The sequence below is a fragment of the Myodes glareolus genome, chromosome 7, assembly GCF_982192425.1.
Source record: "Myodes glareolus chromosome 7, mMyoGla1.1, whole genome shotgun sequence".
In the NCBI taxonomy this organism is placed as follows: domain Eukaryota; kingdom Metazoa; phylum Chordata; class Mammalia; order Rodentia; family Cricetidae; genus Myodes; species Myodes glareolus.
Genome location: NC_142032.1, coordinates 54,473,060 through 54,490,219, shown reverse-complemented (window position 1 = coordinate 54,490,219; position 17,160 = coordinate 54,473,060). Strand labels below are relative to the sequence as shown.

Genomic DNA, 17,160 nt, shown 5'->3' with positions numbered 1-17,160 from the left:
CATAGTTCAAGATGCGAGCTCTCATCTTGCTACTCAGCCATCATGACTACTGTTTTCTGCCATGACAAATTCCTAGAACCATAAGCCCAAATAAACCGTGTCTTTTAGAAGTCTCTTTGGTCACAGTGTTTATCACAGCAACAGAGAAGCCACTAATACATATGAATAAGTAAAATGACAGGCCAATTTAATTTATGAATATAATACAAAATAATACATAGTAGTGAATAGATGCACAATGTATTGAAGATTCATCTGCACCAAATAAATCTTACTCTGAAGGACCCCAACTCGCTTTAACCACAGTCATACCATTCTTGCAAAGGATGAGCAAATAACAAGCTTAGCTCAGGACCTCCGGAATGCTGAGCAAATAACAGGCTTAATTAAGGGCCTCCAAAGATACCTGAGAATTAGAGCAAGGACAGCCTTATCTGGCTGCAAGACAGGGATTTATGAACTGGCCATAGAAACAAAGAGAGAGGATTGCGAGGCCTGAGTCACGTATAAAGCGGGGCTCTTACGAGTCAGGGGCTGTGCAATCAGACATCTGGTCACCAGCCAGGAAGGCAGAAAGAGATAAGAAAAACAGGTAGCACAACCCCCTCCTTGGTATCCAGGTGGTTCTGGACAACCCCCTCCTTGGTATTTAGGTAAAAGGTCAAGAATGTGCCACTCAGCTTAGCCTTATTTAAATTGACCAATGAAATGAATCCCCGTAACCACCCTGCATCTTGCTTCTGTAAACCTCACTTTTTGCTCTCCTATAAGAACCCCTCACCCCCAACCTGCAGGCGCGCAAGTCCTCCGAGAGACTTTGCCGCCCCAGGTACCTGCGTATCCAACCAATAAACCTCTTGCAGTTTGCATCCGGCTGCATGTTTTCGACTGATCTTTGGGCATGGGGTCTCTCCCGAGGGAAGACGCCCACGGGAGTCTTTCAACTCCAAAAATTTTAAGGTAGCATTTTAGATTTTTCTCAACATAGTTTATTTCTTTAGTAGATTAAGTAAGTAAATATGATTATATCAATAATTGCTGCTGAGGTACTAGTGCAAATCATGAAATATATATGTGGGAACTGACAGGTTTATTTACAAAATTTTTCTTTGGTGAATTTTTGAGACAGGGCTTCTCTGTGTATCCCTGGCTGCCTGGAACTCATTCTGTAGAGCAGGCTAGCCTTGAACTCAGAGATCTGCCTGCTTCTGCTTCCTGAGTGCTAGAATTAATAAAAGCATGCACTACCGCCACCACCTGGCTAATTTTTATTTGTTTATGTGGGTGTTTTGTCTGTGTATGTCTGTGTCACATTCATGCAGTGCCTGTGAAGGCCAGAAGAGGGCATCAGATCTTCTGGAACTGGAGTTACTGATGGGTATCGGTGGCCATGTGGAGGCTGGGAATTATCCTGGGGTCCTCTGGAGGAGCAGCAAGTGCTCTTAATTGCTGAGCCATCTTTCAAGTCCTTAACAAGTTTATTTAAAAAAATTATTGTGGTATCTAATTAATACCTAAATCTAAAAAATATTGTGGTATCTGAGAAAAGTTGAGAAAAAGTTTTAAGGAGAATAAAGAATTTCTCTACAGAGTTTTAGGGTTGGCTTTAAAGGTATAAGAAAACCATCAAGGTATGTAAGAGCAGGCACAGGCTTTGCTCCTGGCTAAGTGGCCTGTCCCCAACCCACTGTCTCTGCCATGAAAGCTGCAAACTCTTTACCTCAACCTACCAATCTGCCATCTCTTTTTTGGTCCATATTCTTCCCAGAATCCGGAGCCTTGGTGTCTAGGGGTTGCCTCTCAGTCATCTTTTTCTCTGACTTCTACTTTTCCTGGATTATTATTATTTAGTTAGTTAGTTAGTTTTGGTTTTTCGAGACAGGGTTTCTCTGTAGCTTGAAGCCTGTCCTGGAACTAGCTCCTGTAGACCAGGCTGGCCTCGAACTCAGAGATCCACCTGTCTCTGCCTCCCAAGTGCTGGGATTAAAGGTGTGCGCCACCACCGCCTGGCTTTTCCTGGATTATAATAAAGGCATATTGGTAGTAAAAGTAACTCCCCCCATATTTATTGAGTTTTTTTTCATGATAGATGTATGATCATTCTTGGTAAATGGATGAGGGAAGAAAATGACTCTCTGCTTAGAGTATAAAGTTATAAAATAGCGAATCCTTCATCAGCATCTTCCACCCAGTGACTTGTCACAGCTATGGGCATGTAAATGGTATCACAGAAACATTTCCAAGCGATATAATCCGAAGTCCATTGTAAGGTGAGCCCAGATTCTATTTCCAGGAATAGAACAAATCAAACCATCTACAGTCTTCCTTTTTTCATTCTGCTAAGTCATGTATCATTTTATGACAGGGAGAAATTCTGAGAAATTCATTATTAAACCATTTTGTCATTATGTGAATATCCCAGAGTATATTATACAAACATAGACGGCATAGCCGCTGACCCACCTAGACTATTTTTATAATTTTATGAGTGGTCACTGTTGTTTACATGGCTAGGTGACTAAAACGTGACCTCATTATCAGTGTGTTTTTCTGGAATGTGGCTATTTTCCTTTAGCCAAAACTGTGCAAGCAACTGGGGTGGTTGTTACTTTGGGCAAAGACTTCACAAACTATTGAGCAATTGTAAAATCTGAGTGAAAATGGAAATGTGAGGATAGATGGGATGTGTTGATCATAGGTCTGGAGCTATCTTTTTCACACTCTATTCGCCTTCTCAGTGGCTGGGCCTGGATAGAGTTTCAGCCCTACGGCTCCACGGAGTGGTAGAAGGAGAACCAAGGCAGAGTTTGAATGCTGAAGATGAGTGCAGGGACACCACACTGACCTGGACCCTTGTTTTCAGAATTGATTAAAATGCAATAAATGTGTGTGTGTGTGTGTGTGTGTGTGTCTTTGTGAGGCTATAAAGTTTGTCCCCCTTGAGTACAGTCTAGGAAGATAGAGTTACCAAACTCCTGGTAGAAGAGGCACAGAGCTGTAAGCCTTCCCTAGTCGTGGGGCCCTGATGCCCTTGTAGACTCAAGCTTGTGACCTGATGTGATAGGCCTGACGTGGTGATGACGGGTCAATGGTCCAGTGAGGATGGCAGAGTGAGGCTGGACTGTGGAGCCCTGGCTGCAGCTGCCCTTCCTCTTCTCTGACGGGGGTGCCCTTGGAGTCCTCCTTAGTAGTGGACGCAGTAGAGATGGACACTTCCACTGATCCTGAGCTCCCGTAGGTGCTCCAGGGCTTTCTGGTCCAGGCTGGTGGCCCCCAGCCCTTGCCCATTGAGTGCCAGCTTCAGCCCTCCCTCCTGGCACAGAAGCAGTACCTGGTAAGAAGAACCTGATTGGGTGGTGGGCTTCCAGACAAATCCTCCTCTAATGAGGGGACACAATGATCAGAGACAGTCAGGTCCAGGGGTTAAAGTTCACCATCTGCAATGTTGCTTTCCACTGGGAAATGTTCTCAATCCTGGTTACACACTGGAGCCATAAAGGGAGCTCGAGATCAGGTCTCATGCAGCTCAGGCTGGCCTCAAACTTCCTATGTAGCTGAGACTAGCCTTGAGCTCCCGATCCTTCTGCCTCTACTTTCCAAGGCCTGGCATTACAGGTGTTCTCTATCACACCTGGCCATTAGAGGCTTAGGGGAGCTTTTAAAGACAACGGATGCTTGGCTCCACCTGCATTCATTATGCCTGTGTTTCTGGGCCCAGCATCTCTGGCGTCAGTATACAGGACTGAAGGCCAATGTCTGGACAGTCTCTCTGTGGGACTGGCCTAGCTACCTAGCTCCAGGGTATTGGTCTGCTCATCCATACTCGGATGTAGCCCATAGTCTTCCAGATCACTATGGGAATAGGCTCCAGGAGAGATGTGATGGCTCAGACCTACCTCGAAGAATCGCTGGGGGTAAAATAGGAAGGGGGCTGAGATCAGCTTCTTTCGCCCCCAGGAGGAGACCCAGGCCAGTGTTCTGTCTGTGAAGGAAGCTCTGAGTGTTACAGGAACACGGGTGGTCCCATCCCTCAGGCTCAGGGTGAAACTACAGGAAGCAGGAAGAGAAATGGATCAGTCTCTGTTGCCTTCAGGCTGTTGTATCTCTGAAGCAGAAGGCTGGAGGCAGAGAGCCTCTGGAAGATTGGCTAGCTTCCAAGAATTAAGTTTCTGTGTCAGGCTTTGGGAGGGACGCTTGGATACACAACAGCACAGAGGCATAGACAGTGCATGAATATCACACTTGAATCCCTGACTGGAAGCCTATGGGGGCGGAGCAATTACCTAGCTGGAGCCTCTGTTCATTGCTCTGAAAATGGGGAGAGCTGTGATCACAGCAGCAGTTAACATTTACCGTTGTGTCAGGTTGGATCCTAAGGCTGCAGGGATTATGCTCTGTAGCTTCAGAGCTGCAGCCCTGGACAAGTCTCTTAACCTCTGTGATTCCTCGTCTGTAAATTAGGGAGGATAAGAGTGCTGTTCTCGTCTTGGGCTGTTAGAATTAAGTGAAAAAACATGTAAGTTGCTCGTGCATAACAGTAGACGAGTATGAAAATGGTACTTTGCTTAGAGTGTTATTACATAATACAGCATCTGTATCTTTTTAGCTATGTGTGTGTGTGTGTGTGTGTGTGTGTGTGTGTGTGTGTCCCCGTGTGCGCGTGCATGCCCACACACATGCCGGGACTAGAGGAGGGTGTCAGGTGTCCTTCTCTATTTTTTTCTGCTATTCCTTTAAAACAGGCTCCCTTGCTGAGCTTCTCAGTGAGGCTAGAGGCCAGCAGACTCCAGTGTTCTTCCTGTCTCTGTCTCCACGGGTGCTGGGGTTATGAGTGTACCTGGCTTGTTCCATGGGTGCTGACATCTGAACTCCAGCCCCCGTGTTGTTTTGGGAGAGCTCCTAGATGCTGAGCCATCTCTCCAGCTCCAGAGTTCTAATGGGCATCTAGAGGGAATCTCTTACCAAGTTTAAGGCTCTATTGAACATGGTCAGGGTGATATTAGGGGACACTGAAGCCTCTAGTCTAAATGGATCTAAGTTACAGGTCAGGGTTTGAGTATCCACTGGAGGAGAAGCCAGGAAGCACCCATTTCTAACTGCCTCTAGGTTCTGACTCCCAAGCACTTCCTTTCTAGGGTAGCTTGGTTGTTTCCTAAACCAAGCATTGTGAAAAGTAGGAGGCCATATCCCCTACCTGGGTCTCAACTGTAAAGGCTCTTTTCTGGGACTTGTGATGTTCACTCCATAGGGAAGCAGCACCCATGACTGGGACTACCGTTCCCAACCCCAACCCTGGTCACTATCTCTGCAATCTGGGCTAACTTACTTCTCTTTGCTTTAATAAGGGGCTAAATGGTGATGCTGGAAACTTAACCATAGGGCCCTTCTTTCCTTCTTTCCTTCCTTCCTTTTTTAGAAATTAAATACTTACTCTTTCGGCTCTTGCAAGACCAGTCCTCGAACTATGATGACTTGCCCAGGCCAGAGACCCCGAGGAAGAGTTCGTGAGCAGGGCACCTCCTGACAGAGATGGAAATCATAGGGGTGTCAGGGTCCCTCACCAGCAGGCTACCCTCAGGGATGCAGGGACACCAGGGTAGGTGAGTTTCTCTATAGACTTGCAGCTAGGAGACTCAGTCCTGCCCATATAGTAAGCACCTGTGGTAGACCTGCTGAGAGCTTCCTCAGGCCCCTCAGGTTGTGCTCAGTGTCCTAGTGCCTTTTACAGATGTGTTCTGAACTGTACCTAGCAGGCATGCGGTAGTTTGTCCCTCTGTCACCTATGGGCAACTGGAGGTCTGGGACTGGATGGATGGAACCCCATAGCCTAATGCTTGTCACTGACCCGGTCACAGGGAAGCATTAAATACCCATTTGCAGAGTAAGTGAAGAGGGTAAGATGAACCTGGAGTTCAGCCGAGAGCTACCTCACCCTCCCACTGATGTGGTGTTCCACAGAGAAAGGGAGTCCGGGAAGTCAGGGAGCTGAAATGGGACTACACTCTAGAAGAGACCTAGAACAGGGCCACTTACCAGTCTGGGGCTATACAGCAGGAAGGGCTGGAGGAGAGAAAGGCAGGGGAGGCTGTTAGCACTTGTCTGGGCAAAGAGGCCTTCCTACTTTGCTTGCATTGAGGGACACAGAGTTTGTGCCTCTCCTAGCAGCAGGTGAGTGATTGGGCTCCCGGTGGAGGATCCTTTGAATCTTAAGACACCCCTCTCTGAGTGGTACTGAAGGGGTGGAAGGAGAGTGGAGCTGCCACCCCACATCTCCAGCAAGGTCATGGGTCTCATTTCCCTTTTTTTGTCCTGTGAAGCCAACCACAATCATCTTGCAGGGTTGATCTGAGGAGCTAAAACTCCATGGAAAGTATCTGCCAATGGGCATCATGGGCCTCTGCAGGTAGCTAGATACTTTGGAGATAGGAGAGGAGAAGCAAATCCAGGCTTTCCAGGGACTTAAGGGAGTCAGGCATATTGCCGGTGTCCACAGCAGTGAGTCAAGGGTCTTGTGTGACCATGTGCGAGAGGACAGAGGCCAGCTGGCGTCTAAGCATGACTGTCCAGCCTTGCTCCCCAAAGACTCAGATATCTGTGCTGGGGAGCCATCAAGCCTGAAGACTGAGTTCCTTCCCTGGACACATGTGCTGTAAGAAAACTCCTACAAATTGTTCTCTGACCTCTACACATGCATGGTTTCCTCATCATACACACATGGACACATTATGTATTCACACACACAAAATAAATAAATGTAATTAAAAAAACAGGAGAAAGAAACTCACATATCCAACTGGATACTCTCTTCTGCCTTCCACAAATGGCTGTTAAGAAAGAAAAAAGAGCCACAAGTCTTTGGGACCACTGTAAGCCCCTGTCTGCGTCTCATGCCTTTTAAAGCTGGTGTGTTGAACATTTCTATTCCTGGCCCCACATCAGTCCAGGGCTGTTTTTGGTAGCACTAGGGTTTGAACCTAGGGCCTTGTGTTTGCCAGGGCAGTGCTCTACCACTGAGTCACACATTTAGCTGTATTTTGAATAAGTTAATAGTGTCTGTCTTTCAAACTGCAGCTTGCATGGACCCTGGTGTGCTGAATCCTTTGCCCCCTCAGTGACAAGCAGATTCCACCGACAGGAAAGATTCTTGGCTATGGCTCCTGGGCTTCCTTACTGAAGTCACCTTCTCTTCTTCCCACTCTGTTCATTTCTGACACCTTGTGCACTTCGTCTCTCTTGGTTATCTGGGGTGTAAGATCTTCCTCTGTCTCTCAGTTTGGGGTGAGTGAGTGAGCCCCATACCTGTCCAGATCAGGGGAAGTCAGAAGCCACCACTGACCCAGTCTTGGCTCCAAGAGAACTTACATTGACGTTCAAGAATCCAACAGCCTTCACCAAAATGTCACCATATATGCCCAGGGTGTCCACACGCGACAGCGGGAGCCGGGTAGCGGTAGTGAAGAAAATGCTGTCCATTAACACTCACCTGCAGAAGCAGACAGAGCCCAGCGGAAGAGCAGCCCACTGTTCACTGTTGGCATAATCCCTCCCAGGCCCTAGCAAGCATGTCTCCCTAGATTCTACTTGCTTGTTTTTTCCCCCCAAACTCTGCAAGACAGTTGCATTGTACAGATAAATCTATGTAATCTGCCCAAGGTTGTCGAGCTGGTAGGTGGCAGAGCTGATCCAGAGCACTGTCCACACACTGACAGAGCTCTCCCTTCTTAGCCAATGTGAGTTGTCATCATTAGCATTGCACTACCTGCTGGAGACCTGTTCTGGCAGGTTCAGGTCGCAAAGAGGAAATATGGAGCCCTGGGGTCGGGGTCGGGGTCGGGGGTGGGAAGATGGACAAAATCTGAGGGTGAATCAGGATCGCTGCCATCGAGTTTATTGAAACTGGTTACATCTTTTGTACTTAATTTAGCCACAGGCAAGACTGAACTCAGGCTCACTGATTCAGGGGCAAAAGCGGCCATTAACTTCGTTACAGCATTTTCCTGAGACAAAAGTATTGAGTTCAGCAAGTATCTAAATGCCTGTTGTGCTCAAAGGGTCAGTAACTCCACCAGTAGCCCTCTTATACCAATGGGGCCGCAAGTTGCTCCGGCCAGAGATAAGAATGACTGCTTTCTTTCCTCAAGTCCCTGAAGGAATGGAGGCCCTTAACCAAATGCATGACTTTGGGACTTTTTCCGGGGCCCACACTCTCCACTACAATTTAAGAGTAATTTTCACTCCTCTAGGTGTTGTTATTTCTATCACATCCGGGGTCCCATGGCCATCTGCATTCAGGCAGAATGCTCAGTCACCCCAGGTGTTAGCATTTCTGGGTCCCATGGCCTCACATGCGCCATCAGCATTCATGGAAACTGCCTAGTAACCCTAGGGCCTTAAGCCCTGGGTAATCTATGGGCAGAGTGGTCACTGTAATCTTTGTGTGCTGTGTCTATGTGAGCCTCCATGTGCATGTGCTAAACAGTCTTTAAAAAGCAGACATGCTCACTCCACGCTCTCTCACCACCTTGCTTTCAAACAAGCCTGTGCACCATCCCCTTCCCCCCTTCTCTTTATTAATAAAACTCTTTTTTAAAAAAATTTATTTATTCATTTATTTATTCATTCATTTATTTATTTATTTATTTATTTATTATGTATCCAATATTCTGTCTGCGTGCGTGCCTGCAGGCCAGAAGAGGACACCAGACCCCATTACAGATGGTTGTGAGCCACCATATGGTTGCTGGGAATTGAACTCAGGACCTTTGGAAGAGCAGGCAATGCTCTTAACCTCTGAGCCATCTCTCCAGCTCCCTAATAAAACTCTTAAAGTGAGTTTCATTGTATATCTTGCGGTCCGTTCTCATGCACGGTGATATCACTAGAGGCAGGATGCAGCATTAGTGCTGAGCTGTCCCCTAATTGCCTCCCTTGTGTCTTGGTCTTACTATCTGGGCCTGTTCCCCTCATATGCTCCTGGGAGAGAAGATCAAGATGCCTTACTCTTTGCCCTTATTCCACTTTGATTACTGTACTTATTAAATGAACTCTTGCCTTTAATGGCCTCAGGCCCTGGATCTGAATTGTAGGCATTTCATCCTTGGCATCAAGTGTGTCCTTAGTAAAGCTCTAACTTTCTTGTTCGTGGTGTAATCACGAGGGCACAACAGGATTCCTGTATGCAGAATCATCCAGCTATATGGTTCCACGGTGGAGGGAAGTTTTGCCTAGGGATTATTTTGTTGAAAGAGGCTGCTGTTTTACACATTTTCATCCTTCAAAGCCCACATGGAATTTCCCAAAGGAAAAGACATAAGGGGACTCCCATAACACGTAGTGAGAATCATAAAAATGAAAGTTAAAAGGTGCTGGAGAATTGTCTACAGTGTTGAAATGCTGGAACTTTGTCACACAGCAATGGTCACCATGCGGTTCACGAAAACCACCACCACCACCACCACCACCACCATTATCACTGACATTATCTTTCTCCCTCTCTTCCTTCTCCTCCTATCTATAGGAAGGAAACCAAGGCTCAGGAAGTTGAGGATAATTTGTGTGCATTAGGACTTCCCTTCTACAGCAGCCTTGCCCTGTAGAGCCTTCTGAAGGCCTCATTATTCGTCTATTAGGCTCATATTGGAGGTCAAAGTCTGGGCATTAAGTACTCCCCCTGTCTCCTGCTGCCTCAGCTGTAAGGGGACTGTGACGGTATCCACCTCAGACCTTGTGGGGAGGACTTAATGGGCACATTCGCATAAAGGGTTTAGCACAGTGCCCGGCACCAGGCAGGAGCCCTTCAAGTGCTTGCCCTGACCGTGAAGTGGATTCCTCTGCCCGCTAGATCCAGAGACCTTAGTGCTTTCTTACTGCTGTGTGGGCAGAGCAGCCTTAGCCCCCTCTCCACGGTGCTGTTTATCTCAGGGCCACGGAAAATTGGACAAGAGAAGGAATGGTGTAGGGTGCCAGGCCTGGACTGCTTGATACGTCTCCTTTATACTTTATACTCACCTTCACCTCTTCGTTCTCAAAGAGAAAGAGGACGAGGAAGCTAGCCCCTCTCTGCAGGGTGACACCAGGCCACCGGACCTCTTTCTGCCAGACTCCACCTTGGAGGGTGTTGCAGATGACATGGGGTTTGACAGTGTAGAAGCGAGGGTTGAAGTGGAAGGCAATATCTGGCCGAGGGTGCAGGCTGCACCCACATTGGAAGTCCACCTGAAACCTGGTGGCGGTGTTGTGTGACTTTTGAGAGGCCCTTCTGATCAGAGACCCACAGACATTCTGAAGATAGACAGAAACCCCAGGTTGATGCCCCTAAATCTGGGCTCTACCAAGTCCTAGACAGTCCCTCTTACCTGCGTGCATGTAGAGGGACCACACCCTGCAGCATGATCATCTTGCCTGCATACAGGCCACCGAAAATTGTTGTGGCATAGGGAACCACCTGAACAGGGAAGAAAAACGGGGTGAGTCGACTTAGAGGCTGACCCAGGGACTCCTGTGTGTAGGGTGGATGTGGTGGAGACCAGGAAACTCAGCTTCCCCACTGTGAAGCTAATCTTGACTGCTAGCTTGATGAAGTTTATAGATCCCGCAGAAACACACTCTGGGGAATATCTGCGAGGGATTTTCTAAGTAAGGATAACTGAAGTGGGAAGACCCACCCTGGGGGGGGGCAGTACCTTTTCGTAGGCTGCTCCCAGACCGAATAAAAAGGCAAAGGCCAGTGGTGTACAAGCCTCCATGGCCTTTGATTTTTGACACTTGAGTTGTGAGAGTGGTCACCTCCTCCCACCTTCCCTGCAGGTGGACACATCTCCTATGGCTGGAGCCAGAACAAACCTTTCCTGCCTTAGTTACTTCTGCTAAGTTTTTTTTTTTCATAGTAATAAGACAAAGTAACTAATAAACCCTCAAGAGAAAGTGTTCTTGTAGGGAATAACCAGTTTTCTCTCTGATATTCCGGGGTAAGTTACTTCTCTCATGGCTCTAACAAGATCCCTGACAAAGAGCAGCTGAAGGAAGGGAGGGTTTCTTTTGCCTCACAGTTCCAGGGGACATTTCATCATGGCAGGAAGTCATGGCAATAGGAGCGTGAAGCAGTTGGTCACATCATATCCAGTCAGGATTCAAAGAAAGCTGGTGCTTAGTCTGAGGCACCGCAGCTGGTCACATTGTATCCAGTCAGGATTCAGGCCGCCATGAAAGCTGGTGCTTAGCCTGATGCACGCTTTTTATTTAGACCAGAATTCAGCCCCCAGAATGGTGCCACTCCACAATGAGGGTGACTCTCATTACGTTGGTTAATGGAGTCTAGATAATACCTCACAGGCTTGTCTAGAGATTTGTTTCCATGGCAATTTTAAATCCCATCAAGTGGTTAGTCCAATGAACAGTCACAGGTCTTCTCAAAGCTCTCCTGTCTTGGGCAGCGATGTCAAAACCACAATGCCCCAGGGGAAGCCTAATATAGCTTCACTGCCCAGTTAGAGCACCAACAGGCTGCTGTGACCCCACTGAGGAGTTCACCCATTGGATGCCACCCGGGAAGGAAACATCTGAGGACTGGTGAGTATCTGGAGTTTAGGGGAGAGAGGAGGAAAGAATAGAGAAGCTGGGAGCAAGCTGACCCTGCTGTGAACTTTCAGAGATACCCAGCAGTGGTCAGTCACCCCCTGGGGCCCATCTTTCCTCACACAGAGGGTGCCTGGCTGTAGTGGCATTTCATCTGTATTTTAATAAATAAAGCTTACCTAAAGATCAGAAAAGTAAAACAGTCACACTGGCCAGACATACAGACCAGGCAGCCATGGCACACACCTTTAATCCCACTAGCCATACAAGCTTACCATAGAAACCAGGCGCATGGTGCATACCCTTAATCTCAGAACTAGAGAGGAATATAAAATAGGAGGAGACAGCTCTCAGTCTCAGTCTGATATTGAGGTTTCCCGGAGGCAGGATCACCATTTTGGACTGAGGTTGAGGTAAGAACGAGTGGCTGGCTGTTTTGCTTTTCTGGTCTTCAGGTTGAACCCCAATTTCTCTGAGTTTCTATTAATCATGCTACACCTGGCCTTCCTAAGTATGCATACACTTTTCAACTCTTTCTGGACCTGTTCCGTCTCACCCTCTCCCTCCATCCGGACACCTTTTTGCTTTATCTCTCTCGAGTTCTTGGAGCACTTAGCTCACGATGCTAGCTTGACCCTTGGCTCCCTAGTATAGAGGCACTGGCTAGATGTTTTCCCATTAAGACCATAGCCCCTTATAACTGGAGCCTCATTGTCTTTCCCTTCAACAGCTCCACAACTATCTGAGCACAGTGGGAGCTCTGCAAAAGGCTTTGCCAACAGGCCAGTAGGTGAACCCGGTGACAGGGTCACAGCGTCAGCCTTCATGTATTGCTTGTCAACACCCAGTGGCAATCAGAGAACCCAGACCACCCCAGGGAGCCCTCCAGGTGGTGGTTCTTAGCCTGTGAGGAGGCGATGGGCGCCCAAGAGATTTCCGGTACTTCAGCCCATTACTCAGGAGCCTGGGGAGATGCCAGAGGCCAGGCTCTCCACATGGCACGGTGCCCACAGTTTTGCAGGACCCAGCAGCACAGTGGCTTCCAGTTCCCAGGCTCTTGGCAGAACGTATTAATTAACTGAGTGATGGAGGCCTCTAGAGACGAGACTACCAAGCAGGGCAAGGTAAAATAACCAGTGCTCATTAGTGGCAGTGCCTGCTGGGAGCTTGGCCTTCTGTAGAGCATTGCTGGGCTGCAGAGTCTCCTGGGCACTGAACGGGAGGAAGGAGAGAAGGATTTCCACTACTCCTGATTGGGAGGGTTCCCAGGCCCTTCCTTCCAGCTCGGAGAAGCAGCTACCCTTAGTCGTTAGTGTCTCTCTCAACAATCCCACCTCCGTCCTTCTGGCCACCCAGCTCAGAAGAGAAAAACTGAAGAGACAAGGACCCTGGGAGCCCAGTCACTCTCACACAAGCTGGAATTTAGCTGATTCGTCAACTGAGTTAAGACTACTCACCGGGTGGAAGACCGGTGGCTGCAGGATGAAGCTGTCAGGAATCGGGTCCAGGTGTTCAGCCGCGGACATGGGAGCAGGCGGGGCAACTCCAACTCAGCGGCCAATCCTGATTCCAGCAGCGCCGTCCCCCACCGAAATTTTCCAGGCAAGGTCTTCAGCCTCTGCAACAGCTGTTCAAGCTCTTAGTCTCACCTGTTCCCTATGGAGTCCTAATGCTTTTTGGAGCAGACCTGGGAAGGTCAGTGGTCCACTTCTAGGACCCATATCAGCCCCTGCTCCGCCCCCAGCCGTGGTACTCAGCAACAGCTTTGAATGCAGCTAGCAGAAACGCCCTGTCCAGGGGCTGGTAGCTGGCTCTCAGTCACGGGCTGGTTAACTAACCCATCTGTGTCTGAAGCACTCCGCCATCTCAAAGGGAAGCCTGGGGTTGGCTCCTTTCAGCGAGGGCTCACCTGGGCCTCCAGCGGGTCAGAGGAAGGGATGGTAGTGGTACACGTGTGCAGGTTCCTCGAGAGGCCCCGCCCCCAGCTTCCTGGCTCCTCCTGCCCTCATTCCCCTGCCTCTTTTCCTACTCCCTTTTCTCCCAGTTGTACAGTCCCTTGAGACCATTTCTGCCTTAGCTGCAAATGCCAGGGACCAGCTGGGGTCACAAGAAAAGTGGGGCAAGTAAAGGGAAAGGAGGGTTCCCTTGGGCTCAGACAGAGCAGCCTGGGCTGGTGGGAACACAGCCTCTGCTCTTGTGTGTTGTGTCTTCCCACAAGTCATTTCTTCTCTCTGGTCAGTCAGTCCCCTTTGTTCACCTGTGGGTCAAGAGGGTGTTGTGGCCATGGCCGGGTGTTGAGTTTGAGCCTGGGTCTAGAGAGCTGTGTTTTAGGAGAGGCCTCCAGGCCCGACACAGATTCCAGTAAAGCTTCCCCTTTAAAAATACCGTAACTTCTCAACTTTAGCCTAGCTTGTCTTTAGTCTAGTTAGTCTGACCGTGGGGTCAGACTTGGCAGCAGGGAATTCCTGGCAGGACCAGGGTAGACAGAATGCCAAGTGTGTGGGTGCAGAAGAGTGAAATAGTTCCTGGGACAGGGGTGAGCAAGTGAGGGGCCTGGGCTGAGGGATCTGGCTGGGCTACTTCACCTGATCTCATCTAGAGGTTTGCCAGAAAGGTGAATTGTGGGGCCTCCACCCCAGGTCTACTGAAGAGAGCATTTTGGGGTTGAAGTTCAAGAATTGGCCCTGCAGGCAGTTCTGTTGTGCATGAATGTCTGAGAAACCCCTGACTTAGCTTGTAACTGAGAGCACAAGCCAGGGAGTTTGTTCAGCTCCTGCTGGGTAGGTGGAGCAGCGGAGCCAAAGGTATTTCTGTGGGAAATCCAGTCCCTGGCGTGTTCAGGATAAATAAATGCTATGTACAGTGGGCAGGAGAAACTACAGGTGGAGAGACCAGTTGGGTCAGGATACAACGCCCTGCACTGTAGCCAGGTCTGGGTCCCTTCCCCCACCCCACACTCGGTTCTGCTAGGAAATGAGGGAGGATGTACTCATTCTCTTGGGTTGCCACAATAACAAAACACAACAGACTGGGATGGGGTTGTAAACGACAGAGTTCTGTTTTGTCTGTTCTGGAGGCTGTAAGTTGAAGATCAGGTGTTAACAGGTTGGGTTTCTCCTGGGGTGGCGCACCGCTTCTTCTTGTTCTCAAACAGTTGGTTGTCTCTGCCCTCTGTAACTTTCTACTTTCCCTTTTATGTGAGGCTGCAGTCATATTAGACTAGGGTACACCAACAAGACCTCACTTTTATCTTAATTGTTTCTGCAAAGGCTGTGTCTATAAACAGTCACATTTCTAAGGTTCTAGGGATCAGGATTCAGCATACAGTTTTTCAGAGGTCACAACTGGCCTGAAATAGAGCAGTGGTCTGTGCTCTCCTCCTCAAACTCCAAGGTCCAGTGGTGAGGGGTGTGGCCAATGAGGGCTTCCTGGGGCAGTGAAGGAAGAAGGGTGGCATGAAGTCTTTCTCTCTAGGTCACCTAGGATTTGAACATTTGGGAGGTACCGGAGTGAGCTCAAAACACCCCAAGAATCCATTCTCCAGAACCAGAAAGGGGTCCTTAGTCACGGAGGAACCAGTTCCCAACACCTGGGAGCTAGATGGGATAATTAGAGGGTGTGAACAGGGGGAGAAAAACTAGTCAGGAAGAGTGGGCAGATCTTGGCAGCTGGCCGCACCCTTATTTAACCTAGCTGGAAATATTTCTGTGTATTTGGAAATTGGGGCCCAGCTTCATTTTTCTCAACAGGAATAATCATTCTCACATATGAACATTCTTTCCTTTCCCAGTGATGAGCAAGTCACCTGTGTCTTGTGCTGGGTTTTCATGAATGAGCAGAAGCATTACCAACCACATTTCATCCCATTGCTCTCGTGGTATTCACTTATTTATTGTTTTTATTTGTTTTTAGTGTATACCTGTATATGCTATTTGAGTGCAAATGCCCACAAAGGCATCAGATCCCCAGTAGCTGGTGTATTGGCAGTTGTGAGCTGCCCAATGAGGACATTGTGGGTTTCTATCATTCCGCTTCATTCCCCATTCCTAGACTGTTCCCATTAACTCCTGTTATCACCTATTTATTAGAATTTTTCCTAGACCCTAGTGGTTGAAATCATTCTCTTCAGAACAGTTGCGCAAATAATTTGTAACATTGTCATGAATGTCTGTGACTCAGGCTGGTCACAAGGTGCGTTGGAAAGGCAACATCCTGTTCTTGAGAAGACTGAATCCATGGTCACACTTGAAACATCAAAGGCTTTAGGAGCTGAATCAGGTCCACTATTTATTTTTAACAACATCCTCTCTGGCTCACCCAGAGGAAAATCAGGGGGGAGTTTTCCCGAAGTAATGACTATTTTATCTACAGCTCTGAGAAAGTAAAACTAGAAGCAGCCATCGATATGGTTTGTATAAAGAAAGCGAGAAGAGCAGACAGCATGTTTGTTCCTGGGTCATGCCCAAAGTTATGCTGTGAACTATCCATCTGCCTTGCTGAATTTGGGTCAGATTCTCCAGGGCCTTGTCACGAGGACACTTGTGTATGCTGTTCTCAGGTCTTGTCCCCTGAAGAAGTCACTTGTCTCCTGACATTAATCACTGATGAAATGTAAACCAATAAGAGCTCTAACGTATTCCTGGTAGAAGTGAAATTGCTATTGTCAGCTAGAAAAAGATAGTTTTTTATTGAAAGATAGTATTTTATTTAAAAATCTAAATTTTATTAAATTTATTTTATTGAAAGATTTTAATTTTTATTTTTATTAAATACATATGTATCCTTGGGTGCAAGTCTCAATAACTTTCTTGAATAATGTACCAAGACATAGTTCAGGTTCATTTCCAATTGCTTCAATTAAGGAGAAAGGCAAAAAATCAAAGCTATCCATCCAGTAACTTTATCACCAGATCAATAAATCACGGTATAAACACACAGTGGACTATTTTGCAGTCTCTACAGTAACATGAATATGTGGATGTGTCTCTGTGACCACAACGGCCAGCAGAGTAACAATCCTTGGGAGGCAAGAAGGGAGTTCAATGCAGCATGACTAAGTAGCTAGTGTTGGTTCAAACTTTGTAACTCTGACTCCAAATAATTTATTTTTGGCATATTTAAGCACAACACAATTTGGTAAAACTTTTCTGGTGATAGTTAACTCAATCCTGTGTGCACAATAAAGCACAAAGTAAGCTAAACAAGGATTTGGACATGACCACACTGAAACTCCCTGAAAAGTACGTGTGACACCTTGGTGGTGCTATAGATTGACTGGGAAAAACAAGTTCACAATAAGGGCTTTGGGGAGGACCCAGTATGGTCTCAGTCACACGGCACAAAAGCCACCAGGCTATTAACCATAGTGGATAACAGGTTATCAGTCTTCTCCTTTGAAGGAACAACCCTGTGTGTGTCATATTAATGGTTCCCTAGTATTCATCTGTCAGCACAAGGACCTCCTTGCCTCTGACATGTGAGTAAGTCATAGAAACAGCCCTGCGAGCAGGAAGTCACCGAAGAGAACGCACAGCGTGACAGCAGCGTTTGTCTCACTACTTTTGCTAAATATACTAGTTGCTTTTT

The 17,160-nt window shown here is 47.6% G+C and overlaps 1 protein-coding gene across 1 annotated transcript; it reads right to left on the bottom strand.

Moving 5' to 3' along the window:
- Nucleotides 1-166: 166 nt before the first annotated feature.
- Lgals12 (galectin 12) lies at nucleotides 167-13,566 on the bottom strand. The gene is given in 11 exon segments (XM_048458576.3): nucleotides 167-3,331; nucleotides 3,897-4,047; nucleotides 5,432-5,520; nucleotides 6,034-6,060; nucleotides 6,786-6,824; nucleotides 7,363-7,443; nucleotides 7,445-7,483; nucleotides 10,009-10,222; nucleotides 10,356-10,444; nucleotides 13,032-13,201; nucleotides 13,484-13,566. Coding segments are annotated over 10 exon segments (945 nt in total). The 5' UTR covers nucleotides 13,101-13,201; nucleotides 13,484-13,566; the 3' UTR covers nucleotides 167-3,184.
- Between the last annotated feature and the right edge of the window lie 3,594 nt (nucleotides 13,567-17,160).